Here is a 27,236-nt window from a genome sequence, read left to right as displayed (position 1 = left end):
AGGTACGTATTTCTATTTTATATTTAACGTATCATACATATGGTCCGATATATCCAACCATTTTCTTGCAGTGAATATACTTACGCTTAATCTGGGCATTCATCTTGGATGGACGCCCTGGTTGATAGAAAATTTGGAGAATGCAAATTCATCACTGAATGCAACGATCGACCAAATAACCTGGATCGCTTCAATCCCACAAATTGGAGATTTAATTGGTGGATTCATAGTATTTGTTGTGGGAAACCACATAGGCAGGAGATCCATGTTATTCTGCTCTCTAATACCGCTTCTCTTTAGTTGGATGATGCTTCTTCTGTATGACACAGTTTTGGTATAACTATCGAACAAGACACTTTTTCATTGAACGTATAATAATTATTTCTTCAAGATAAATTTTTTTTCATATATTATTGATAAATTTAAATAATCATTATTTTCAGGCAATTTATGCAATACGAACAGTCATGGGTATTAGTGCAGGAATGTGTTTCCCATTAATATTGATATATTTTTCCGAGATAGCGCTAGTGAATCATCGTGGTATGGTTACTTCCAGTCAGGCTTTTTCAACGAAACTCGGAGTTTTATTAATGTACATATACAGCGCTTTCGTGCCGTCAAAAAACACATTTATTTTTCCAACCACGTTAGTCGTTCTTTCGGGACTACTTTTGCTGACTGTGCCAGAATCGCCATATTATTTGGTGCTCCATAAAAATTATGAAGAAGCAAAGAAATCTTTGACGCGACTTCGGCAACCTTTTGAAGAGAAGGAAATACAAATGATTGTAAGAGATACGGAGAATTGTGCGGCGAAATGCAAATGGAAGGACTTATTCCTCGTGTCAAACAATCGAAAAGTGCTTCTCGTTGTTACTTCCATCGTCGTCACGTCTCAATTTGCTGGCAATGCTATAATCTTGGCTTATATCAATGACATCTTCATTGCTTTCGGAAAAAAATCAAGCATGAAGTACGTATGCTTTTAAGTTTAATCATCTGACGTGTCTTTGTCGAATGTCCTATTTAAATATTATTTTATACTCATGGAAAAATGTATAAATATATTCGCGTTAATAATTAGATTCCATGATTTAAGAATTATGTTTTGTTTATGTTGTACAGACTCTTAACTAGCTGTACAGGAACAATCGGATGTGTGAGTACTGTGTGCACCATGTTGCTAGTAGATCGTATGGGTCGCAAAACTATCTTCCTTATATCGGTTATTGGAGGTGGCATATCTAGCTTCATCATAGGGACATGTAGTTTTCTTTTGGAGAAAAATTATCACGTGGACGTTGTAAGTAGTATCGCAGTAATCGGTATTTTTCTCTTCGCATTCATGACATCTTTGGGTCAGCCGTCCATCATGTATGTTCTTACTTCCGAACTTTTTGCCCCGAATGTGAAAACGTTTGGTGCTGCGTATCAATCATGTTTGAGTACTATTTGTCTGTGCATAGTCAGTAAAATGTTTGGCATTGTAATGAAGGAGATCGGTATGTACGTGATGTTCTTTGTATTTGTGGGTTTTACCATCATAAATGTTTTGATTATCGTGTTTCTACTACCTGAAACGAAGTGCAAGACTTTCAGGGAGATTCAAGACATTTTAGGGAATAAAAAGTCTGTCTCTGTGTATGTAATTCAATTCCGTAATAATACTTCGTTAAGTACAGAATAATGTCTTATTCGGCGTTTGGAACTTCATCTTTAAAAATATTTTTCAAGATCCCAGGTTGTAACATAATAAAGGGAAGGTGTTCTAAGGGAAGGCTTGTTAGTAGAGTAGTGCAACGTTACATGCCTGAAACATGTTTTGCATACACGGCTAGCACAAGCCACTTTGTTACCGTGTTCCCTTGCAATTAAATTTCATCATATAAGCAACTTCCGCTTCTCTTTAGTTTCTAACCTTAATAAAGTCTATTAAAAGTTTCTCGAACATTGTTCACTGAACATAATGGATTGAACATTACGTACAGTTCATTAAAAAGAAATATTTCCAGTATTCATACTTGATCTTTATTTGATAATTAAACGAATTGAATAATTGATAGGCAAATATAATTTATTGCCTGATTTTATCATGTATATCCTGCAACTTAGCTAGGTTATTAGATTGCATAAATTGCAGTCTGATCCATAAAGCTTGTTACTACTGAGGCTTAGCGTATATAAACCATTACTACTGACAGTGATCTCGGACAATGGTCAGACGTAATACGTATCTCACGTGTAATTATGTAATCTACAACCAACTGTTACACCGTGATTTCATGAAAAGATTTGATTGTTTATAAATAAATTACTTTATATATTGATAAACATCGTAGTTATTATACATGCATGAAAGTACTTTTCTGTTTGATAACAAATGTTTATTTTGACAGAGTTTTCTGTTTATTCACAAAAAGAAAAACACCAAGTAATGCAGGAAGATACATACGTTGTTTCATAAAACTCCCTGAAAAAATTAACAATAAACTAAATAAATGTAATGAAATTAATGTTCAACGTTTAGTTATCCATGCCGCACATAACATTAACATTCAAGTAGTTAATGTCGTTATCTGTGTTGTAGATTGCAAATACATACCGGTACATATGATGGTTGTGCATGTAAAAGATGATTATACTATAGATATGAAATGGGAACTGTTTAGAATTTCCGCACGGATATTATTTACGTAACTAATATGTCTAGTAAAATAAATATTACTTATTTTATGCATACACTTCCATCTACTGTAGTTGCTTTCGAAGCATTCTTACGTGGAATCATGATAATTAAAATACATTGCTGGAACAATCGTTATCGCGGCTTGTTCACCTTCGAAATAGTTACGAAGGAAAGACTAATAGAAAACTCTTATCGAAGTAGTTAGGTATATTCGTCGCGAAATCTAAATTTTCCTAGTGAAAACGTTCGAACAGTGTGTCACGTGGCAGTTGCGAACATGTCGAATGCAAGACTTTATTTGATAACTTTCGTAGGTAAGGGAAATTCTATAAATGGTATTATCTATTTTATATGAAAGTGAATTATTAATTTACAAATTATGATATCGATAATTGTTGTATTAAGACAGTGTGTTTGATCCAATTAAATGCGGGCCTCTTTTTGGAATGGACGTCACAAATGATAACAAAATCTTCAGTCGACAATTTTCCTTTCAAAATCGCTATCGACGAAGCCTCCTGGATAGTATCTTTATTAAAACTTGGAACAGCGTTCGGTTGCTTTCTTTCGATATTCATCGTTGACTTTCTAGGCAGAAAAATCTCGATATTGGTTACTATTATCCCAACTTGCCTAAGTTGGTTACTAGGAATATGGAATCCATCGATTCTGGTAAATATGAAATCTGAACACTCTCGAATTTTTGTAACACATTTTAAAAGCATAATGAACTTGTGATATTTTTCAAACGTGATTTTTTCTATTTTTAGAATCTGTACATGGCCAGTTTCATAAGCGGGATTGTCAGTGGCATAATTTTAACGAGTGGCTCGATGTTCGTGACAGAGATCTCTCCTGCGCATATTCGTGGTGCCTTGTGCAGTTGCTTCGTATTAATGCATTATTGCAGTAATCTTTTGGGCTGTGTAATCGGCTCATTTAGCACCGTGCAACAATATTCTTACGTGGCGATATCATTGGCAATGCTGCAATTCCTGATATTCATTTGGTGCCCTGAAACTCCTTATTACTTGCTGCGCCGAAAAAAATTCGCAGCTGCCATGGATTCTTTGATATTCTTGCGCGGTTCGGGTGACGTTACCGAGGAAATGGATTCTATTATTAGAGCGGTCGAATCCAGTCCTCGATGCAATGGGATATTGTCTTCTATTTTACACTTAATTTCTGAGTCAGGTAAATAAAATCTTTGAAAAAATCTTTGTCAAATTCAAAAATTTATAAATCTCTGTAGTATCGAACATAAAACAAACCTTGTCGCCAATTTCATAGCTTACAACGTATTAAATATTCGACATTTTAGGAGGAAAAGCTGCGATCTTAATCGGCGCAGGTGTAATGACGGTGCAAGCGTTCTCAAGCTCGATTATTCTTATCGGTTACGCCCAAACGATCTTCGAGAAGATCCACGACGTTCAACTGCAGGGGGTCTACACCAGCATCGTCTTAGCAACGGTGTATCTGATCTCGTATCTTATGTGCATTAGCTTGGTGGATCGTTTAGGAGGAAGACCTCTAATGGTTATATCCACCATAGGCGTTTCTAGTTGCAGTTTCCTTTTGGCTGTCTACTTCTGCATGCAAGAGAACGCCATAGATACCACGAATCTTCGGCTGTTGTCCTTCGTAGCAGTATTATTTTACACGATAAGCTTCTCTTTAGGATTGGCCGGTGTACCTTTCGTTGTTGTAAACGAAATATTTCCAGTCTACGCGAAAGCAACGTGTATCAGCTTTTGTTTCTGTATAAATTTCGTATGGTCGTTTATCGCGTTGCGTGTCTGGAGTGAGATCATGTTCAAACACAACGCATATTCCTTTGTCTTTTGGTTTATTTCCGGTCTGAACACGTTCAGTATCTTCTTTCTAGTGTTTTACTTTCCGGAAACGAAAAGAAAATCGTTATTGCAAATTAGGAAGAATTTTATCGAGGGAATGAAAAAGTGATTAATCAGGCCATTATTTTGGTTGAAAGGTGTAATGAGTTAAGAAGCTTGAAAGTTCACGATTAATTATGAGAAGATGTCGTTGTCGAAAAATAAAAATAGTATCTATTAAAAAACCACATAAATTATTTATTGAAAATGTTAGAACAACCTTTTAAAAGTCCATTTTGGAACCTATGTAAACAGGTACTGCGACACATATTGTAATTTACAATAATATGTACATTTAAGGATACGAACAGTCTGGAAATCGCCGAGTTCATATCGATATTTGGAATCGTACATACTTTACTTCGCAGCGGGTGAATTTCGAGCAGCGTAATCCGTAATAGAAACCAGGGAACAAGCATTGTAACTCGACAAGGTTGTAGTTGAATCGATACGAAATAGATAATTTTCCAAAAATTGCATTGTAAACGAGAAAGAATGCTCTCTTTCCGCCAGAAAATACAAATTTGTTTAAAAATGTATAATACAAAAATACGATTGGTCAGCTTGATTGCACAATTTTACTCGCGTTTAATGTACATTCTGTTAAAGACACAGGGATGTTCATTCATTTCGAAACAGTATCGGACATTGGATTAAGCTGATCGATTTCTGAAGTAGTTGGAGTATTGTTTGAAGCGCTAATCTTCAATTGGAAGATCAAAGTTCGTTATCGTGACAACAGAATCGTCACAGAATGGCGTCAATATTGATCGACAGTTGCGCAAACGTTTGTCCTTACATTTAACTCGATCGCCTCTGATTCTGCACCTGTACACTTTACGGCTTCCGCGATAACCCAAAGAACCTAGCACGTATGGATATACCAATAAATGAAATTAAGACATTAATTCTGCGCGAACGTCTTAAATTTCTTCGAATGACAGTAGAGTATATTTCGCGAGATGACGCTTTTCCTGTGACAATTTTAACTGACTTGTAACGATAATATAGCACGAAATGTAATACTATCGCAAATTTAGTAAATATATCGCAAGAAAACCAAAGAATCAGATATGCGGTACTATCAGTTGGAAATAACCGACAGAGCAGAGGTGGCAATCGATCAAAATGCTGATATAAAGAATAGACCATCGCGTTGAGTGAACTAGCATAGCGATGGTGTTCAACCGTCGGTTTCTTGTCTCACAGCTTAGCTTGTACTCGAGGACGTCTTTTACGAGGATAAATTATTCATTGGTGGTGTGAAACCATTCGTAAGCCGCATGAATTTCTCAGAGAGCTAAGAGAACCGGCAGTAAATGGCAAGAAAATTTTGTTGTTAGCTTTCACGTCGATGGTACAGGCAAAGTCTAAACTTCAGGTGTGTTGACTATAGCTATTTTTCTGAGACAGAAGAACCTGATCGATCGTGGCTTCCTCGAGCTTCAACGAGGTCGACGATGTCGCGTGCTCGTTCTCTGCTTCCATTTGAAGTACCAACATCGTGATTGGAACTTCTGAAACATATATACGTAGACATACATGCATAGTGAGAATGTGATGTTTCGAAATTGCCGTTGATTCGTTTAGCATGGCGACAGGAAGGCACAGATCAAGGTAAGTGATAGTTGTGGCATAAAGAGAAAGCATAGAAGCACGTATTACGTACAGACGAATTTAAATAATGAAAAAGATCAAAAACATATTTTCCTAGAATCTTGTTTGAATAAGCGACAAAGTGAATTCCATCGATGTTAACTCGCACGTACAAGTGATCCCTATAATTTATTCACCACTACTCTTCACCACTACACTTCGTAAGTAACAACTCAAACTCTGTGTGTCCTAGCCTTTAACTGAAACAACCGCTCTTCTCTACGATCAATTTAAGATGGAGCAAAGCTACAAACTAGGTCGACGATATAATTATCCGTTTGAACCGTTTGATAATACAATAAATTAGAAATTTCATATTGCGTGCTTCTGAAGTTAATTTGTCTCATCTATCAGGCTTGTAAATGTCACTGAAATTTTATTTTAGCATTTTAGTTTGCGTTGTTAAATTTTACATGATTCAATTTCAGAAAAAATGAAGTTAAGTTAATCTGTTTCTTTGAATACAGAATAGAAATGCAGAATGGAATGGAGGTGTGCATATGCATGCAGAAAGCGAGCGTGCACTTACCGGATTTTCCATTCTGGCTGTCGGGCGCCGTGTCAGGGAACTGGACGTGTTTCCTGGATGGTCGTCCCGTGACAGGACTTTTTTCCAAGGAGAGAGTATTCTGGCCGGTGGTAGGACTCTGCGTCGGTGTTGCAGTCGCTTTGGTTTCGTTGTTAGTCGGCGCCCTTCGAGAACTCAAACAGGACGTTGCAGTCGTAGTCGGCGGCTGAATGGCATACCTCACTGCTGGAACCTTCAAAGGTCACTTCATAAGACCCATTTTATAATTGAATTTCGATGCAATCGACTTCTTTTCGAAAGATAACGAGTAAACGGAGTTTTTTCAGTTTTTCTTTGAAACTCCAGCGCGAGTGCAAGATAACTGAGTTTCGTGTACGAGAGCTGGCGCGAGAGGAGTTTAATCGAAATTGAAGATCGTCCGAGATAATCTGGTTCGTGCCAGTACGAAGGTTGCGAACGAACTTTTTGTTTTATGGTGTTTGAATTAATCTTGATTGCCGCGATTTGTATTGGGATATTTTTAAGGAAACGTTTTATTACATCGTATTTTATCGAGTGGACGAACGTATATCAGAGACGAGATCGGTGCTATCCTGAATTTTCTGGATGTCAGTCATTCTGAATGACGCTTATTCGAGCAACCTTCGCTACGAGGGATGTCGCAACGTCAAACGCTGTTCGAAGAGAGCTAATAATACGAGCTCGATCTGTACACCGACGTGCATGTATAACGTCATCAGTAACACAATCTACATTAATCAATGTCGGAAGATAGCATCAGGTTAGCCTCTTTGCATTGGTGTATGATCTATTGCATATAAGTGTCTCTACATATTATCGTGATAAATAATTTTAATCCGAAGAATCCAATATGCGATACTGTTCACAGTCTTTAATTATCTAATATCAAGCGCAATTGTTTATGATTGCTTCGAATTGTTGCGTACTATTATCATTCTTTTATGGAGCAATAAAAATTGATCGTGCGACTTATCTGTGTTAATGACACGTCATGCGATAAAATATTTCGCAATAATCTTCTTTTTGTCGCATTATACATTATACATGGTTCTTTCTTTTTATTTTTATCGTGTACGACTTTATTGTGAATTAATGGAATGCGTAAGCATTTGAAGAAACCATGTGAATAGCATGAGAAAGGAAACAACGATGATGGATTAGAATTCAGATTAAGCAACAGAAAGTTTCCATTTGGATAATAAGATTGTCCAATATCGATGTTTTCGAGACCTTTTCACAGCCTTGGAGTACTAATTTTTTTAGAATAGTAGAATTTCCGGGATGGTGAGACATAATTGGATTTCCTTCGAAGAAGTTCTTGCTCGTTCTTTATAACTTTCACTACAACATAATGGGAACAATAATTTTGTGGAGACAATCGTTATTTAATGTCGTTCTAAAGTATATTTATCACCGCAATCTAATAATAGTAGCCGATTTCTCGGGACAAGAAAAAATTGTCTTGGGGTCGTATATGAAATTCATATATCATATGTTGACTAAATAATAAACTTCAATGTTTTATCAGGCGTTACTCTCGAACCTATTTATAATTTTCACGATTAGTTTCGTCGACAATAATACGCTAACTATTCGACAATACAGTTAGTACACTTAACTTTTCGTCCCTTATTCCGTTCCTCTTTCCGTTGAGAGACTCTCAGAATACTGACCCTGTATTCGTAGTCATCCGCGACGGTGCCTCGACCGGCCATATATTCTTGATACTGGGAGATCACGCACAACACGGAATATATCTGAAGTAAAGGATACGTGGGATATAGCCCATAAGCCGGCGTCTGGTCATCTGATAACGTAACACATTCTTTCTACCTATGTTTTATAATTGAAAATAAAAATCAAGGTCAGGAACGAAAAACAGAAGTCGATGCAAGTGAGGCATATCGATGGTACATTATGCTGTTGTGCTTCAACAAAGTTGCATTATATGGAAGAAAGCGTATTTTAGAAATTAATTAAAAGCATAGATGATTTATAGATGAATGATTTTAATTAAAGAAAAAATTGAAATATCTATCGAATGTGATTATTTTTTACACAAACTGATTCCTGAAATGTATATATACTCACGTTCAGGCAGAGAAGAAAGAAGTTCAATGTGTATAACATCACTTTCGTCGGGTCAAAAGTGGACTGAAACAAGATCGGGATAAAATTAAATTACTCGATTCAACGAACATCTTGCGAATGTGATATAATTAATGTAATATAACACTTTACAGTATATTATTTTTTCTTCTACAATTCTTCCTAACCATCATCGTAGTTCCTTTATAGTTACCCTAAAGGATGCACTGTAATAATACAGATTTTGTCGGACAATTGAGGAATCGTTGCAATTCCTGAAATCGATTACAGGGAGGCAGTAAAAGGTTGATGTTTGCTATTATTCGCATCGAGTTTATGTATTGAGCGTAGACCGGCTGTAAAATGCTATTCGATTCCCTGCGGCGAGTACGTGGTAGTTAATACAAAAGCCTTTCATGAGGAGTAAATTTACATTGAACGTTGTTTGCATGCTGTGCTGTCTGACTTTTTAACAAGGGATCATATTATGTAGAAAAGATATATTTTAAAATTTTGACGTTGTAGGTACTATACAACAAATAGGACTCTTGATTTTTCTTCATTATGAATAGGATAACAGCATCGCCGAATATAACTTTGATCAATTTCGATTCAAATCGTTCATCGAAACAATCGGGGAAAGTAATCTGAACCATTTCACGACGAAATTCGTTCACAGATTTCGCAAATTGGTCATGAAGAAAATCATCTCTGTCGATCCTTGATAGTTCACCGGAAATTTTATTGCACTCGGATAAGTTGTATCGATGCAAAAGCAATACAATAAGAAAGAAATAAAATCGACAATCGTGTTTTCGGTCGAAGATAGAACGAAAACGTTTTGCATTAGACTACTCAGTTACGACTTTTAAACGCTAATGTCCAAATATTTGAGTTTCTGGTACGGCTATTTGTTTGATTAGATAATTACTGTTTAATTAGTGATAATCCGATTGTAATTATATTAAACTCGTAATATCGTTCGATTATATGTTAGATTATTTATAATTAATCGATTCCGCATATCAAGAAAATAAAAAATGTATACATTTTAACAGAAAAATGTACACGTTCTAATTGACAATCTTTGATTAACAAAGAAACTTCGCGAACAAATTTCCCTTTGTTTTATGTAACTGCATCGTAACAGAGCCACGAAATGTATCGTTAACTTAGAGGACGAGTGCATCAGTTCATAGAAGTTTGTGTAATTACGAGCGATATCTTGCATCGATGTTACCGGTTCTCGTTACCGTTTCCGATGGGGAAAAGGCCATTAAAACAGGGAACGCGTTTACGAGTAAAAAATGCCCGACTTCTTGACTTAATAATGATATGATAATTTGATATTCGTACATGAAAGGAAGAAAGAGGGAAAGAATGAAGAATACTTTGTCGCCGTTGTTTTTGCTTTACGAGAAAAAAGCTCGACGCGCAAACAGTAAGAACGTTAATGAAGATTGCGCGTACCGGCGCGGCGTGCAATACCGTCAGATGCGCTGTTATTTCAGAATGAACTTTTGCATCTGGCCGCCTGGTGCACGGAATACACTTGGCATGCGACTCCAGTCACGTGCATTTTCCCCTGTGTATTATCGTTTACATGACTATACTCTTATATTCTCGTTTATATCGTTGCATATTTATCCGTTTCGCACATTTTCATGCATTTATAATTCGTGTGCTTTTAGGATATATTTTGCTTCACTGTTCTACCATTCTTGTATTTCTCCTTTTAAACAGAGTGACATATGAGAACCATTTCACTGAAAAATTGAGATCTCTCTGCAATAACAGTAGCTACTTTTTAACTTACTTGTTCTTAGAATTTTGTTTATCTTGGTATTTGTCATTATTTCAACGTCAACTTCTGTGTCTATTAACTTGGTCACGAAAGGAATTATACCTATCATTCGGCTGTTGCTTATTGATCCGATTTGAATAGGTCAATGATGTTATCACATTCCATTGTATACGCGAAGTGATATAATACGATTTAACCAAGAATTGATCTTCATCGTACACAGGTGGCTACAGAAATCTCAATTAAGTAGCCTGTGATAAGATAAGATACCGTAGTTAACGCAATTATGATACCACAGTATGCCTGATATTAACTTTGTGAAAATTCAATTATGATCGAAATTCTATTTGTGAAAGTTTTTCTATCCTAAACGGTAAAATTCGATTCGTTAAATTAATCACTTTCAACTAACGTAATTCGCAAAGGATCGGCTTCAGTTTCCAAAGATCGCGATAAACAGTTACCTCGATTGGCATTTTAATCAGCATTTGGCACTTTTAGAACTTGTCAGCTCAAACTCGTGAAGCGTCGCTTTCGTTCAACAAAATTCCAGTCGCGATACAATTAAATCAACAAAACTTTTCGACGCATTAATTGCGCGGTCGAAGTACTTCGAAATCTCTCGTATCCCCATGTCGAAAGTGTTTCATATACAGTTTAGTTAGTAGTTTCATACTAGTGTTTCAGTGCTTATCTTAAATAATCACTATGATATTTTGGCTGTGCTAATTTATTTCAAATGTTTGCGCTTTCAAAATAAAAAAGAAAAGAATAATTGGTACGTTAAAGTTATCAAATTACCAAAACTATATGTAAAAAGATTCATCTGTGCAAAGACAGCACATCCGATTCATTAAAAACGTCCAAATGTTTTGATTTCATGAATCTAGATCAGTATTACTGTGGAGTGGATATATAAATGCAAAACACGTTGGCTATTTACATATAAGTATCAAAACATCATGACAGCACGACTGTTGAATAGATAGACTCCTTAACGACGTCAAAACGTTTTGCATTCGTGAATTTAAAATAAATTCGTTCGAGTTCTTTAACACACTACAAACATATAGAATAATTAGCTTCGCTACTAACGTTGAAATACCACGAGTAACCAAGTTTTAAATAGCCTTGTTCGTTTAAATGTGTTGTAACCTTTCAAACTCGTTGATCCAGAACATCTGCATTTCCCGAGGAAGTATCTTGAAAGCTTTCAAACGTACGAATGCATACGTAAGTTATTTGTCGTATGTTACAGCGTTACGAACCAGAAGACGCAAAGTAGGTTTTTTCTTTAAAGACATCAAAATAGGGTAGATGAGCGAATGCAGGATAAGTTGATGCCTGAAATACATGAAAATCACGAGACAAAAGCACTCGACGTTCTCGAATCACACGGTTGAACGACAGTCTAACCCCTTTAGCACCGACTGCGGAGAAAAACGTGGCAGCTGTGGGAAACGTGCCCATGAAACGACGGAAGAGCGACAGAGGAAGAATAAAGGAGAAAAGTCCGAAAGAGAGTTTGGATTGCGGCCCGGTAAACAGTTCATGTTCCTTTCTTATGTCATACTATGAATTCTTCGAGAGAAAAAGCGCCGGACAACGGTAATTGCGTGGCTGTGTGTCGTATGAGGAAGTGCTCGATATAATCCACGAATGGCATTAAATGTCTTCACTTGTGTGTCTGTTCGAAACTCGCTGTATAAAAGTTGTAAGCTGTCGAGGGATACAATTTTAAAAATAGGCGAAAGTTTCTTATGGGCGAGTAAAGAACTTTGAGCGAAAAACGAATAAAGTTTCCCAGAGACGTACGGACCATGATTTTATCGATCGATTCGGATATCGCGCTTGTTGGGGAAAGATTAGAGAGTAGTTGAACCGATTCTTCGAAAGTACTTGCTTGTTAAAAAACATGCCAGAGTCGAGATTCTATGATGTAATGCAAGTTCGCTTGGATTCGGTCCAAAATTTCTTGTTCCAATAAAGCGACTAGATAGAATGAACCTTTTTTCTCCGAATGAAAGAACGCTTTTTTCATATTCAACGTTTCAATGTTTGGAAAAGGTCTCATTACCCAGAGGTCGTAACTTAAAAGCGTGAACCTAAAAATGAAGTTTCCGAAACTGGGTCGAAGAATTCGTAATCGAAAGCTTCTGCGAAGAATCGCATCGACAAATTGCGGGTTAGCGAAGCGCGAGAATGCTTACCCGTGCCTTCGAAATATGATCTCTTTTGAAATTACATTTTTAGCTTTTATTCCCAATCGTGCTGCCACGAGAGACCTCCCGTGGTTTGTGTTTTGTTTGGCGAAAGAAACATCGACGTATCATTCTTTTAGATAGATGTTCTCACCGACTGACGCAAGCACGCAATTATCACAGGCGTATTCTTTTTCCACGAAAACCAGAAATCATATGGTTTGTTCTCACGAAAAAGGGAAAAAATATCAATGGATGGATGGACCAAACGAAAATATTATAGAAATTTCGTCACGACTTTCACTGCTAGATCCATTTGTTTTATGTGAAACACGTAATGAGTTTTTTCAGGCGATTTATTTTGTAAATGTACGTAATATATCGAGTACTTTTAGAAATTTCGATATTTTTTATACATATTTTATTCTGATATAAAATCTTCTAAAGTTATTTTCTTAGTATATCTAAAGAAAATTGTACTTACCGCAGCGATGAACAGGTACAGGGAATGTCCCACATCGATAAAACAAATCGTGACGATGACGATGATCCAGGGTATGAGAAAGACACGTTGATCCTAAAAGACGTCGATCAAACGTGAACACAGATGAATGGAAAAGAAGAAGGCTGGTTTCGAGGGAGTAGTTTCATAGTCTCTCTTTAACTTTAATATCTTTTTTTCCCCCTTGTTTATCTGGCGTCCTCTGGAAACATTCGATCCGACTCGTTGCATCTCGCCAAGGTAAAACGAGGAACACTGTCGAAGTAAAGTCTACTCAGAGGGTTAAGAGTTTAGACGAGCTCTCGACGGAAAAGGGTGGAAAGTTTCTCTTCCATGGAGTAGGAAGACAATTGTGTCGTCTTTTCTTAGAGTCGCGAGTTGTTACGTTAGACTAAAGAAACGGTGCAATTATGCACAAGGCCGTAATAATTTACCGCTGTTACGCTTATGGACTTAATTCCATTGCAAAGCCTTGAAACGACTATTAACCAAGTCATTTCTCCTCATTTTACAAAATAATCGATGTATATTTTAGAACGAAGCTTTCTGAAATTAAATAAATTTTCTTATGTTTCGTTATTAATCCTTTGACGCATAGTTACATCATGCCATAAAAATTCATAATATTAGATCTTTTGGTTAATTTTTAGCGGAAAGTGAAAATTCATTCTATTCTTTAATTTATTATGCTGCAATGCTGTCATCTGATTTGTCATTAAATGTAATTCGATATTTCGTACGAAGACAAAGGAGATCTTAAATGTTGATAAGTACTAGACAAAACAATAACTTGCAAAGAAGGTTCGAGTATCGAGAATTGAGCATCGTTTTAGAAGCGAAACGAGCTACTTTTGTGGTTCCTTTTATAAACTGCCGTAAAAATGCGGCACGTGACACAGCACTACGCTTATGTAAGCTCACAAAGAAACAATTTTCCGTCTTCAACTGTGTTCCCGAAACCAGGCTGCTTTGAAATGTGATTCAAACAGACTAAACCTCGTTTGAAGTTTTGTTACGTTTGCCAGCATATATAAGCCTACGAATATCTTGTGCGAAAAAAGCTGATTTGCATATCTATATACAACATATATTTTGAGTAAGGTAGTTTATAATTAAAACTGTGCATTCTCATGTGAGTTTTTGTTGTAGAACATACGTCAGCACGTATCATTTTTTTTCGTAGCATGCGTGCACATAGGAGCGAACATACGTACTATAATTTGTTTCGGAGTATTCCGTATCTAAAAACTGGGTTACCCATAGCGAGGACGTTAAAATATAAAAAATTCTAAAAGTGTGTTATTTCGATAGATTCCGTCAAAAAAAAAAAAAAACAAAAATATTAATGTTTTCATAGAATATGTGTTTTTAGAGAACACGATAGATTGTGGGTATCTCATACGTGACACACACTTGTTTGGAAATTCCAACTAAAAATATCGTGATACGCAACGTGTTAAAAATGATGGATGCCGGATGACAAATAGCCGAACGAAGAGGGTGAAACCGTAAAACTCTGAATTGGAGATCTTGGCGAAATGTGGCCATGGTTATTCATCGCCGGTTACTATCACGAAATAAACGCGGTAGTTTTGCCACGCAATGATTAATGGACGCGTAGATCGATACGAAGAAGGAATGTCAAGTCGGCTCTGTGAATTTAGTGTCCGGAATCGCGAATTTGGATCTATCAAGAATTTTTCTCGACATCGATAAGGCAAACAACAGCCTCTTTTTAATAAATATCTCAATTACGGCCAAGTAATTAGAAAACTAAGCGACGAATAGGAACCATATAAGGTATCTGTTAAATTCATTTACTTCTTTTTTCGTATACGAAGACAATATTGAATCTTGTTTAGCAATATTGATATAATTTATTTTCTCTAGATTCAATTTCTAAATAGGTAGAATTAAAAAAGCATGTTTCAAATTTCCAGATGTTATTTTCAACTTTCATGCATTTAACTTAATGATCGTAGAGAATTGTTTTAAAGACGTATCGAATTTTAAAAATATTACAGGATCTTTAAACTACCAAGTAAGATTAGTTGAATTTATTACATAGAAAGAGAGAGAGAAAGAAAGAGAAAATAACAGATAAGAAATGTTTGAATAAAAACAAGATATAGATTTCAATTATATTTTATAATTTCACTATAATTCAAATAAAGCGAGTTTTAATTGATGATAGAGGAGAACAATAAATATTTCTTGTAAAAGGAAATACTACCTAGGAACGAATCTTTTTCCTCTATTTATTGTTGTCCTCGGCGGACGTGTAGACACGAACGAGAGGGCACTTCGAAACGATCACGTTGCGCTTGTGTTTTACGTAAGAGAACTGTTCGCAACGTGAGTGATAGTCGTGTCGATTGCACGCGAAAAGTGTCGATAAATCAGCGCCGTGACGAAAATTGATATTTCTACTCGGGTTTACGGACGTTTTTCCATGTTCCAAGGAGCATTCACTTGGTGAACGTGTACGATTCTGACGACTGATGGATGCGCCATCGAGGCAACATCGAGATTAGCTCGCCGAGCTTAATTGCGTTAACGTATCACGGATTCGACGGAATCCACTTTGAAAAGTTAGTCTCTCTCCGGGGTTAACAGAAGCGTTTCATCGCTGTAAATCCCTTGCTAATGTTCACCACGGATTGGTTTCTAAGTTTCATGCGCGGTGATGTGGCAACAAAGTAACCGAGCTGCGTGAAATCCTTCGAAAGTACAAGTAAAGTAACCTGCTTTTTCTCTACTTATATTTTCTTCGACAGAATCCCCGAGGTATAAATCGTTCACAAGCTTGGTAAAAGTTTTTCAAAGACCGCGAAGTTTGTGAGGCGTTAATGACGTCAATTTTCAGCACGAAAGTGTAATTAAATATGGTATCTTACTTTGTGTAAAAAAAGATTTAAGAAAGCTTTAAAAGTATAAGTAATTTGATTTTGTTTCTGCGATAATCTATGAAGAGGTCATTACGTGAAGAGGAGCTTGTTAAATTGTATTTGTTACCTATGATACGACGTTTCTCATCTGATCAATTATTAAGGTATTAGTTCAAGAAGTACGCAGTGAGCTATTTGTCCGTTGTGAACGATCAGTGAAGGATATTAAGGATGTTTCATCGAATTATTTCTATGAATATTTATACGAAGAAACGTTCGATTTTGTATGACGTCTTGTTTTGAAAGATAGGTAACGAAAATTCAATTGCGGGGCAAAACTGCGGAAGGAATTTTGCGGTTGGTTGATGTCAGCCCGGGGATGTAGTCTTATCTCGCTCGTAAATTTTCTGTACCCTCGTTGACTAGATACTACGTCAAGTATCTCTCCTCTGTCTTTTCCCTTCCTGATTTCAAGGGTTGCTATTGAAACGAATGCTTTGAAATAACCATACACTTTAATTACCTTTGTCCTCTATATTTCTTTCTCATAAATGATACGTTTGTATCATTTTGTAGGCGACGATGTGTAAATTATAACCTTAATCTTAAAAATACGTTGTTCTTGTTATTGCTTTTCGTATTTGTCGCTTCCTAAATTAAATACGAATACAAAAAGAACCGTGTACGAATATGTGTAAAATGCAGGAACGAAATAGAAATGGATTTCGGCATCGAGAGATATTTCTGAAAACGATATTTTTCTCGATTCGACAAGCTGGAACTTCATTTCCGATTTGCCTTGATCCTTCCATATCAGAAGATTCGTGCTTCTACTTTTTCCAGGATGATGATAAAAATTGCATCGCTCTGCCCTGAAGGTCGGGTTTGTCTGTCATTTGAGATGAACTAATAGCAAGATCGATACGAGGACGATAAGACGATTGGAGGACAAAATCCCAGCTACACACTAAGTGTACTGTGACTTCCATTTTCTTAAAAAGTAAAAAAGAGAAAAAGGAAGATTATGTAGAAACGAATTCTTGGTTAATAAATTCATTTGTGTAACATGTTTAGTTTATAGTATGAAATTAATTTGAAATTAATTCGAAAGTTAGTTTCTGAAGTTTTTATAATTTAAAAATCAGAATGTATTACCTTATAGCAGATGACAGAAGTAAAGCGTTCGTGCCGAAAGTAATTTCAATTTATCGAAAATTATTCAGATTTATTTCCACAGGTGCTGCTTTAAATTCAATCCCCAGCTCCCTCTTTCTTTCTTATAATCGATTTTAGGAAAAACAATTTCCAACTACCCGCGTTTCTCCATCTGCGACTAAATCTGATACAAGAGGATCGGAGATCCCGCATTTTTCCCTTAGTCGCATTTTTATTTCCGTGATTTCTTCCCACTTACGTTATCGCGGTTATCCTCTTTTGATGTTAGACATAACGATCGAGGGATTGCGCGCAATTCTACATTTTTGAACGCGGAGTTAATCTTATCCCTGCTAACAACTTCCATTTCGCGCAAGAATCACGTGTCACAGGAATGAATACCACGGCTTAACGCTGGTGTGCGTAGAAAATACATCTTTCCAGTGTAAAATTAGGCGAATGAAATACGGGAGAAACACGAAACTGGTAGATTCTAGAAATTTAATTAAACAGAGTCATTTGTATCTAAGAATAATCGATTTTGTAAGAATGATATAAATGAAAAAAAAAGTATTTACTTATTGTTTGGTAATCTTTTTTGAATGACTTACTAATTAATTATATATTTAAGAGATTATAATAAATTGATATTATATTCCATTTCAAGTCTAAGTTTGGGACGATGGAATTTTCAAATTGTACGAAACAGTATTCATCGAGCTTCTTTGATAAACCAGAATTCTCTATAGGTATACATACATGTACGTGCGTACATATGTTCGAAATGTTGTCCGACTATATAGTCTATACACTACTGCCGCTAGCGATGCTAATTTGCTTCAACCAGTGAGCACCCAAGAAACTCGTCGATATCTCAATATCAATTTCCTCCATTTGAAGTAAAATGCTACATTGAGGTTTAGTATTAATATGTAAGTTTGTTATTAAATATGTTCTAAATCAAACATTCAGAAATATATTTTTATTTTCTATTTTCTTATAAAAGTTAATTAAAATGAATGTACGATCTTTTCTACGGTTCATATGTTACTTTGAAATAAATTTTTCACTCTTAATTTTCCTGTTTGAAATGTGCTTTGCAAATGACATTATCCGGGACTCTAATCCGAACTTAAGCTTTACCGCGAATTTAAACCGACAAGGAACTTTAAACTTCTCTGACTCAAAAGAACGCGACGTGCATCGGGAAATTTCAGACAATATCTGTCGTAAAGAAATCTAAGCGACGAGGGTTTTACAACTGTCGTTCTAAATTCATCTATCTACAATTTAACTGCAAATCTTTCAACGAACGAAAGCTGGACAAAAGTTTTCATTCAAAGTGAAAATGCATATTTACGTTACAATATGTTACAATACGTACAACACATGCAATACGTTGTGGCACAAAACGCGATGGGATTGTGTTAAAGCGTTATGTTTGGAGCGTCTTACCTTACAGAGGCCATAGAGTAGCAGGATACTGCAAATCACACCGCAGCACGAGCATATAAGCAGCGTCACGTTAAACCGCACTGTCGCTGAAGGAATAGAATCATGTTAAACGTGAGATCTCGTTGTTTTCAATTTGCAACTCGAGTATAATTTCAGGTAATTACGCGTGATGAATTCGATTGTACCGCTTAGTGATTTATATTACGGGAATAGAATCGGAGAATTCTCTCCCGGTGCATCCACCGTGAGCATTGTTGTTACAGCCAAATACTCACTAGGAGATATGGTGTCTGGTTCTAGGAAGCTGGTGGATTCGGGTAACGAACGATTCCCCCGCAGATATTGACTCTCCCCCTGGAGCACTTTACCCGTGGTTAGCGCCAATACGGTAAAGTAAATCTGAAACAGAACAAATAACGGCCGAACCATTCGTCATGAATTATTCTGATTACGAGTTTACCGAGAAAAGTACATTGGTTGAAACAACTTGGGGATCGAGCTCCTCAGGAATACCGAAGCGCTAATTGAATATCGGAAATGAAACAAATAATGTGTACTTAATGTAGCAATATCGGTATTTAATCTTCTTTTTATTCAGCGTTAAGTAATTATATGATGTCATTTTAACTTCCACTCGCCTCGTGTTTGAAACTGTTACTATTTTACTATCGAGAATCAATTCGTTTGAGTTCCTACTCGTTCAAAGTAAAAGTTCGGTATTGTATTCTGTCTCTGGTCAAATATTGAATCGTGGTTTATCTTTGACTTCATTAATTAATTAGCCTAAATCCGTTGAAATTTCTGCGTAACGTGTAAAGGTACTTAAAACGTAATTTGATGCATTCAATTAGCATTAACTTTTAAAAAATTATCTATCTCTAATTACGTTTTGATTAAAAATTGAATTTGAAATTTTTTCCACGAATAGGAGTAAATTTTGTTCGAGGATTGCCTTTCTTTCTGCTCCATCCACTTCAGTCGGATTGCAATCGGATCCTTGTCGATTGATCCACTTTTGTTCCTTTACTTTTTATGCTCGAACCTCCTCCATGGAAACAGGGTATTGTTTTGAAATTGGAATCTTCAACTCTTCAGATTGCATCCCTCTCGAGTATCCACTTCATAACACAGAACAAAATATTTATAACTTTATGATCCCAAGATCTTATTTCCCCATATTGTGCCTGATTTATCTCACATATTTCGTATATTTCGTACATTAATAACACGAACATAAGTTACAGAACACGGCTCTAAGTCCCTTTTACATTTTGTAGTTTAATCATCTCAGACCTCGAAACTCATTTTCAGCCTTAACTAGTCCATTTCATAAATCCGTGCTCATAAGCACGTAACTTATACGTTCTTTGATAGAACTTACGTAATTCTCTTAGAAAGTAAGAGCACAAACATTACTTCATCTCGTTAAATCGATGTGTTCGCTATAGTTGTATTAAAACAACAGGTAAACAAAGTTTCGCCGCAATCCAACGTTTTTAGGGCACGATAAAAAATGTAGCCATCGATCAACATTCCCAATGACTTTTGTGCGATATCTACGCTCTCGAGGGAAGAAAAGTCGCTTTCATTTAAAAAGCACGACTTTACTAAATGTACTTTGGTATTTCGCACATTTGTCAACATTTATCATTCGTTGGTCGATTTGACGCGCGTTATGAATCTTGCGTTGGTACGCGTATATACGCGTGATACACAGGCACGAACCAGCTGAAAAGGATGAGTAAGTGGTAAAAGGCGTGCTTCTTGAGGGGTGCGTCGCGTCACTCTTCTCTGTTCTCCGGACGAACGATCGATCCAACGTGACAGAGGTTATTGAAATTGCTTTCCCCCTCTCATTGTCCCTTGTTGGGTAGTTACGCCGTCCTTGGACCAATTTTGTCATATTTTACGCTTCCAACGTGTCGCCAAGTTTGCGAACGTCTAAAAACGTGCAAAGAAAGCGTTTGGTCGCGTTTCTTTGATCTTGTACAGTTGCATGCTTCACACTTCGACAACCTAACTGTACGTAAACATGTACGTAGGTTCTGTCTTAATTTAGAAATAGTCATTTCTAGAAATTTTACCTTACACACGTGGTTTAATTTTGTTAAAAATATGCCAGCTCTATTGCATGTAAAATTACATAAAAATATTACGATATATTTTAAGCGCCTCGTAGAATTCCATGTTTAATGAAAACACGTGTTACAAGCTTACGTAAAACTTGGTGCAGTTTGTGACACAAAGGATCGTTTTCAATGACACGAACAGAATCGCTTATTCCGGTACGTTCAAAACACGTTCGGCTTAATTCAACTATAAGCAGATGATAATATAAAGTAGCAACTAAACATCATCAACTAATGGGTGAACTCTATGGTCCAGAATTAATGAAGGTTAAACCAACGAAGTCTAGTAAGAGCTTTTGCCCCCTTTCCGTATGTGATAGCAAATGGAAAGGAGATTATCATTCATGGTACTAAAGATAAAAGCACCCTTTCAGTATTTCACCATTAAAGCTAAACATATGAAACGTCATTTATCCGTAGCCTGATGCAGAGATGAATTATCGCGTTCGTATTTCCATCCTCGTATCCCGTATGACGGTATTTGCATTCCTCAGGTTTCAATCGATACAAATCGAGCATACAAAAAATTTTCATGTCAAAATGAAACACGAAATATAAAATGGTGCTGACGTTTTGGTAGCGTAACAAATAATCGATTGGGGCAAGAATGCGTAGAATATTTGTTCTATTGTATCTGATGTTATATCGCGCGAAAAACATAGAACTTGATACGTAAATGTTTTCGACAATTCATCAAAGATATTTTTATTTCTATTTTACTCCGTGTTATTAAAAACACAACTGGAAACGCTGTTCTACGATATTTTCTTGTATCGCGAAATAAACTGTAATCAAAGCAATATCCATGAAACCGCGCTCCTCCCATCGAATTCAATAAGCCATCGAAACTGGAGCTATACCCGTCATTCGAGAGGAAATAGGGAGCGAAGCTGGTGTAAAAAAGACGATCTACGAGGAGCTGATAGCCCATTTGAAAGGACGAGAGGCGAATTGTTGGCTTTTCTACTAGGACCGACCGATATGACTTTCTAGCTAGAGGAACTTGATAGAGAATTTCTATAACGATACAAGCATAACAATATTGGATGTCGAATATAAATGGTATCCGTGAGAGTTCGAACTTTTTATTCCTTCTATTTTCTATACACGTGCAATAACTTGCTTGTAAAATTCGGAACTTAAGAATATCGTGTTGTTTTTCTGAAAATATTAGTCTGCTTTTTTATCCTGCCCTATTTTCTCCTAACATTTTTGTTTCCTTTTCGTTAAATGCTATCGAGAGATAGGTAAATAGAGATTTTGCGCTATGACGCAAATGCAGGAACAGCTTCTCTTAAAGATAGGTGGAATTTTTTTCTTTCGGCAGTTGATATTTCTTTTGAGAAAATTGACTGTTTATTTTTGATAGAAATATTATTATTAGAAATGATACAATTTATCACACAAATTTATCACAATAATCTATCTATAAATAGAAAATTAATTTGTACCTGTGAAAGGATGTTTTTTTGATAATGCTTCGTGTAATCAAAATACCTGATCGTCTAAATTTCGTATTTCTCGCCTCCGATTCTATTAAATTCCGATCTTAATTAATTTAACATAACTTTAATCACTCTACAAACGCAACAATATTAAATTACCAATCAGGGAAAGTGTCCGATCTCGCGGTTGTTGTACGAATTAAAACGACCATGCGATTTGCTGTGTTTCAATTAAATCGTGCCGTTTATACGTTGAAGCGTCTGATTACTCGATACTTTAATCCCTTTTGCACGTTACTTTGGATGATACTTTAATCCCCAGGCTCGATATAATTTATAATTAAACAGACATTAAACTCTCTGTATGCCTTTTAAAATATCCATAAGTATCACGAACGCAAAAGCCTTTTGTTGTTCGTGAATAATTGAACACCACAGAGAAATTCGCGAATTTTTGTGTTCAAGATTATGCTTAAAATCTCTTTTACTCCTAGTCGGATCACGCTTCCTGCAGTATGAAATTCTTTAGAATAATAATAGAAAATCTCTCGAATAGTATTTGAGGTGGATATTAACGCTTGTATAACGCATGATTCTTGTTGTTCCAAAAACGTTTCATAGAAATGGATTAGTACATGTAAAAATATCAGAGTAGATAAATTTGCATCTTTGTGAAGACATTTTAGACAATGATAAGTAGAAACGTCTAGGGTGGATCAAAGTTATAATGGAATGTTACCCGTAGTTATTCTGGATCAAGTTAGATAACTTTCTAGACACGGTACATGTTTCATTAAAAGTGAAGCTCTTCGGTTTGAGTTAATTATTCTATTACGAACTTTTGCAAAAACTTTTAATTCAAGAAATTTTCATTTTTGACCAGCAGAGCGAAAAGAAGCTCCAAAGCAGATTTTAATTTACTTAGGTAGGTATATTTATTGCTTGGCGTTTATGATTTGTGGAGAAGTTGCCTCTTCCATTAAAAATATTTCATCTTCCTTTTCATAAGTTTATACGAATTGGTCATGAAAATAACAAATATTATGCGTAGTGTCACGTCATAATTACTTAATGTATTCGAAGTTAGTGTATCCCACAAGTTTGACTTAACTGAAATAAATTGCACTTTGCAACCTGATCCACGCAACGTCGGACATCGGGTTCCTTCATCAAAACTTTTTTAATTCTTATCTCCCTTTTTCTTTCCTCCTCCTTCCCATTCGAAACTTCAACCCCGTAACAAAAAAATGTCAAGTAATAAAGGTTTAAAGGAGCTTCTTTTTCCTGGTATTCCGCTGCAATCTAGTCGATTTGGACACGTCTTTATGAGGCATCAAATATTGCCGATACAGCTGTTCCACCCTCTTCCCGTAATTCCAGTCTAAATTAAATTTCGTTACTCGATATCTTCCATTTCATTTTAAAATCGACGAGGTCGTAACGTGAGTTTAATTTGTTCGTTATTCCGGGAATTATCGTACATTTAGATAAAACTACTAATTCTCCTTTGGACTCTTTTAATTTTTTTTTACTATTTTATTATATCTTCTCTTCAGGGAATGTTCTGCTAATTGGGTGTTTTTAAAACTTTGTACAATTACACGAAAAGCCATAATATTTTTCTATTGTAGTCGTGTATATTCAGCATTTATCTTTCGTTTACTTTTCCACGTAGATTCTATCGAAATTTGATCAGCGAACTAGGGCAACTGAATTTTCGTCCTTTTCCAGAGGAACGAAAAATTTGCAATTAAACTTATTCGTCGCATGTCTTAATTTAAATCGATTCGGTATGCGACCTCGCTATTTGATGTCGTGATTAAGAATACATCGACCTCTATATTTCCTATCACGATACAATAGAAAATAAATAGTAGCTGGTATGATGGTATATTGCACGGGTCAATGTAAATGTAGCCCGGGAAATATAAATTTATTAGATTCATTTTTATCAGATATAGGTACGTATACACATATGTTCTTTTTATCGGAAAGTTCGACGATAAATGTACATATTTGAAGTTATCCGACGTAGAAGGCAATATCGTAAATACATGATGTCGAAGGTGTTAAAACTAGCCTGACAGGGACATATGGCCTCGAAATTTCAAGAAGTTAATTCTATTTCAAGCCACTCGAAGCAATTAATTCTGTTGCCGAGTTACGCCTCTCGTATGTGTGAGAAACTTCCCGATATAGGATACCTTTAATTTAATCCGATCGATGGAAACTATATTTATATCCATTCGAAGCTATAATTAGGTATACCAAACTCGGTGTTTGTGTGTTGTTTGTAAAAAAATAAAATTTATAAAGTCATTTTCGAAATAAAGTTGCGAATTCTGAAAGGATGTTATTGTTATTGAAATTTCGGTGATATTTATGAGTATATAATCAGGGAAATCAAGGTGGTATGTTCCTCGATGCATCGTCTATCTAAATGAAGTTAGTAAAATCTGAATGCATGTCAAAGCTTTTTATCGCGAACTCTACGTCGAACACGAGCCTTGCAAGCTTAGACGAGTCAGTGTAGCAGAATGGTGAACTATTAATTTTGTACACAATGTGATATATAAGTTTACCCGTTATAAATTGTGTACTCATTGTCAGCGTTAAACTGATAATGTTTCAGATAGGTATTAAAAGTAATGTATACTGCTACGAAACATTTGCAAATTAATTTCAAATAAATAATTATTATAATTTTTTATTACGCAAAATTAATTAAATTTTTCACTATTTGCACAGAAATTGAAAATTCATATTCAATCGAGAAAATTCAACGAATAATTTACCTAGTTTTCGAAAATTCAATCTTTCGAATCACGCTTCGCGCCCGTAAACTACAGTGAATGAATTTCCAAAATTTTGGTTCAAGTCAAATTCGCGTTGAACGTTATTGATTTTCTGTCATGTTTTGCAGACTGTGAAAGAACCTTTAATCTTTTAATTATTTCCACAGAGTTGAAACATTTCAATTGTAAATTTTACGAACCTAATTAAAGAGTTTCAATGCGATCGGTAATTAACTGATCGCTGTTTTAAATGTATTTCGTAAGAATAGAAAATATTCGGTAGTGTTTCTATATTTGATTCTTTCGAGGATGATTCGTGACTAGAGCATGTAACGTTTAGGCAATAATAGAAACAGACATCTGTCTACTTTTTTACGATCTTCTGCGTAAGTGCTTACAAGCATGCAATATATTTTATGAGAGTACACTTGTTTACAATTATTTACGATTCGTCAAAGCAGTAAAATACATTAATTCTGACGAATGCATACATTTTTCTGTTATTAGTATACTATATTTATAACAGTAAAAATAAAACGAATCAGAAATGCCCTGGTTATTAACATTTTTCTTCTTCTTTCTTTAATTTTTTGTTGATTAAAATATATGTATATTATTAGAGCGGAAAACACTAGGAAAGTTGCAAAGAACAAATCTTGCTCGTTTTACTATCGTGCATTTATACATTCTCTTTCAATTAATGCAACAGCTTGGTACGGTTTAATAAATTTCTTGTTACTACTATATAGGGCAAAGCTTTTACATTTTAGCCTAAATACATTAGAAACATGACTACAACAATTCCTCGTTTAATTATATTTAATTTTCCCCTTGCATACGGTAGAAAACTTTGGACTTTTACCTATTTATTTCCTTTGAAAGGAAGTTGTGTTCCTTTTCTTGAGATTGTAATTGAATGTTTTTTCGCTACCACTGCATATTTTTAATAAAATGATGCTTGATGGGTACAAATTTTTGAAAACGTATATCCTTGTTATACACTACTTTGACTACTTAAAGAAAATTGCGTTTAAATGAGAAAATATGAGGAAACAAATAAATAAGTAATTAAAAATTGCTACTTATATTTAATGTAATGCTTTCATTTAAGAATTTCATTTCAAGCAATTAATATTTTTTCGTAGTCCCCATTTTTCAAATTTGAGAGTTTCAATTGTATATTACGGCAGCAGACAATAAATTGTATCAACTGTGTGTGTTAATGCAACCATAAAAATGTATCATTTGTCGTAATGAGTCCTTATTGCAAAGGTAAAAATATTTTATTGCCACGATAAGAGTATAAATCCTCGAAACACGTTTACTCTTTCCACTGTGCACGCCAATATATCGTACTTACTCGTTTACACTTTTTTAAATACTGTGTATTACATACTGGTAATAAAACACGTACTTTTATCGCGCGTACGTACCAGCGTTTATCATGCTACTGTTTCACGATCAAATATTTACATTTCGATTGCTCTCTCAGTTGACAACATAGTTACGTTTTCAACGAAAATATGTCACGTTTATGGTATTGTATATTTTACCTCTAAATACATATTGCCTGAGAAACATTATCTCGAAAAAGTGTAGACAACTTGTCAATAAGAAAGATATCTAGAGAATGTTTCGGGTAGAATAAGATACGAATAATGATACGATACTTACTCCGGAATAAATAGCACAGGCGAAGCTACCTCTCCTGACTGACCGCCAGCAGCAACAGGATTGCATGATAGCCATGCTTTAAACGCGTGAGTGATCGCACATTACACATACATCCAATAGAAAAATTATTTCGTGATACGTAAACTGGCGTCTGCTACATGATCATATATATAACTCATGCTGCACAGAAATAGCAAGATGCAAAAGAGGTGAGCGACGACACCAAAACATTGTTCGATCGTAAGGCCGAGGACCGGCACGTGTGGTAGTTCGATTCTCACTGCCGGCCTTTACGATGTTCGCGGCGCGA

The 27,236-nt window shown here is 35.6% G+C and overlaps 2 protein-coding genes across 4 annotated transcripts; one reads left to right on the top strand and one right to left on the bottom strand.

The window, feature by feature from the left end:
* The first annotated feature begins 363 nt into the window (after window positions 1-363).
* Window positions 364-5,070, top strand: LOC132904537 (facilitated trehalose transporter Tret1-like). Its single transcript, XM_060955139.1, has 6 exons — window positions 364-976; window positions 1,129-1,306; window positions 2,895-3,003; window positions 3,099-3,361; window positions 3,460-3,883; window positions 4,011-5,070. The coding sequence occupies exons 1-6, from the start codon at window positions 468-470 to the stop codon at window positions 4,652-4,654; spliced, it is 2,127 nt and encodes a 708-aa protein (XP_060811122.1). The 5' UTR covers window positions 364-467; the 3' UTR covers window positions 4,655-5,070.
* On the bottom strand, window positions 4,762-27,236 carry LOC132904556 (uncharacterized). Of its 3 annotated transcripts, none has more exons than XM_060955173.1 (8): window positions 26,927-27,233; window positions 19,159-19,282; window positions 18,884-18,969; window positions 13,368-13,460; window positions 8,882-8,944; window positions 8,410-8,547; window positions 6,770-7,001; window positions 4,762-6,101 (listed from the first exon to the last, which is right to left on the bottom strand). In XM_060955173.1, the coding sequence occupies exons 1-8, from the start codon at window positions 26,999-27,001 to the stop codon at window positions 5,962-5,964; spliced, it is 951 nt and encodes a 316-aa protein (XP_060811156.1). In that variant the 5' UTR covers window positions 27,002-27,233; the 3' UTR covers window positions 4,762-5,961. The 3 variants fall into 3 exon arrangements, with proteins under 3 accessions (XP_060811156.1, XP_060811157.1, XP_060811158.1); XM_060955174.1 differs by having other exon boundaries at window positions 8,464-8,547; window positions 26,927-27,231; XM_060955175.1 differs by lacking the exon at window positions 13,368-13,460 and having other exon boundaries at window positions 26,927-27,236.

This window comes from Bombus pascuorum, chromosome 2 (assembly GCF_905332965.1).
Source record: "Bombus pascuorum chromosome 2, iyBomPasc1.1, whole genome shotgun sequence".
Taxonomy (NCBI): Eukaryota; Metazoa; Arthropoda; class Insecta; order Hymenoptera; family Apidae; genus Bombus; species Bombus pascuorum.
This window is presented reverse-complemented; position numbering and strand designations above follow the sequence as displayed.

What these genes read in the sequence shown, in the direction of transcription:
- LOC132904537 (XM_060955139.1), top strand. Translation starts at nt 468, where the DNA reads ATGGGTATTAGTGCAGGAATGTGTTTCCCATTAATATTGATATATTTT. An exon ending in AAAATTATCACGTGGACGTT is followed by an intron (nt 1,307 to 2,894) that starts GTAAGTAGTATC and finishes CGAAGTAGTTAG; the next exon opens with GTATATTCGTCGCGAAATCT. An exon ending in ACACTTAATTTCTGAGTCAG is followed by an intron (nt 3,884 to 4,010) that starts GTAAATAAAATC and finishes TCGACATTTTAG; the next exon opens with GAGGAAAAGCTGCGATCTTA.
- LOC132904556 (XM_060955173.1), bottom strand. Translation starts at nt 27,001, where the DNA reads ATGGCTATCATGCAATCCTGTTGCTGCTGGCGGTCAGTCAGGAGAGGT. An exon ending in CCTGTGCTATTTATTCCGGA is followed by an intron (nt 19,283 to 26,926) that starts GTAAGTATCGTA and finishes GTTCTGTTTCAG; the next exon opens with ATTTACTTTACCGTATTGGC. An exon ending in TGTACCTGTTCATCGCTGCG is followed by an intron (nt 8,945 to 13,367) that starts GTAAGTACAATT and finishes ATCTTGTTTCAG; the next exon opens with TCCACTTTTGACCCGACGAA.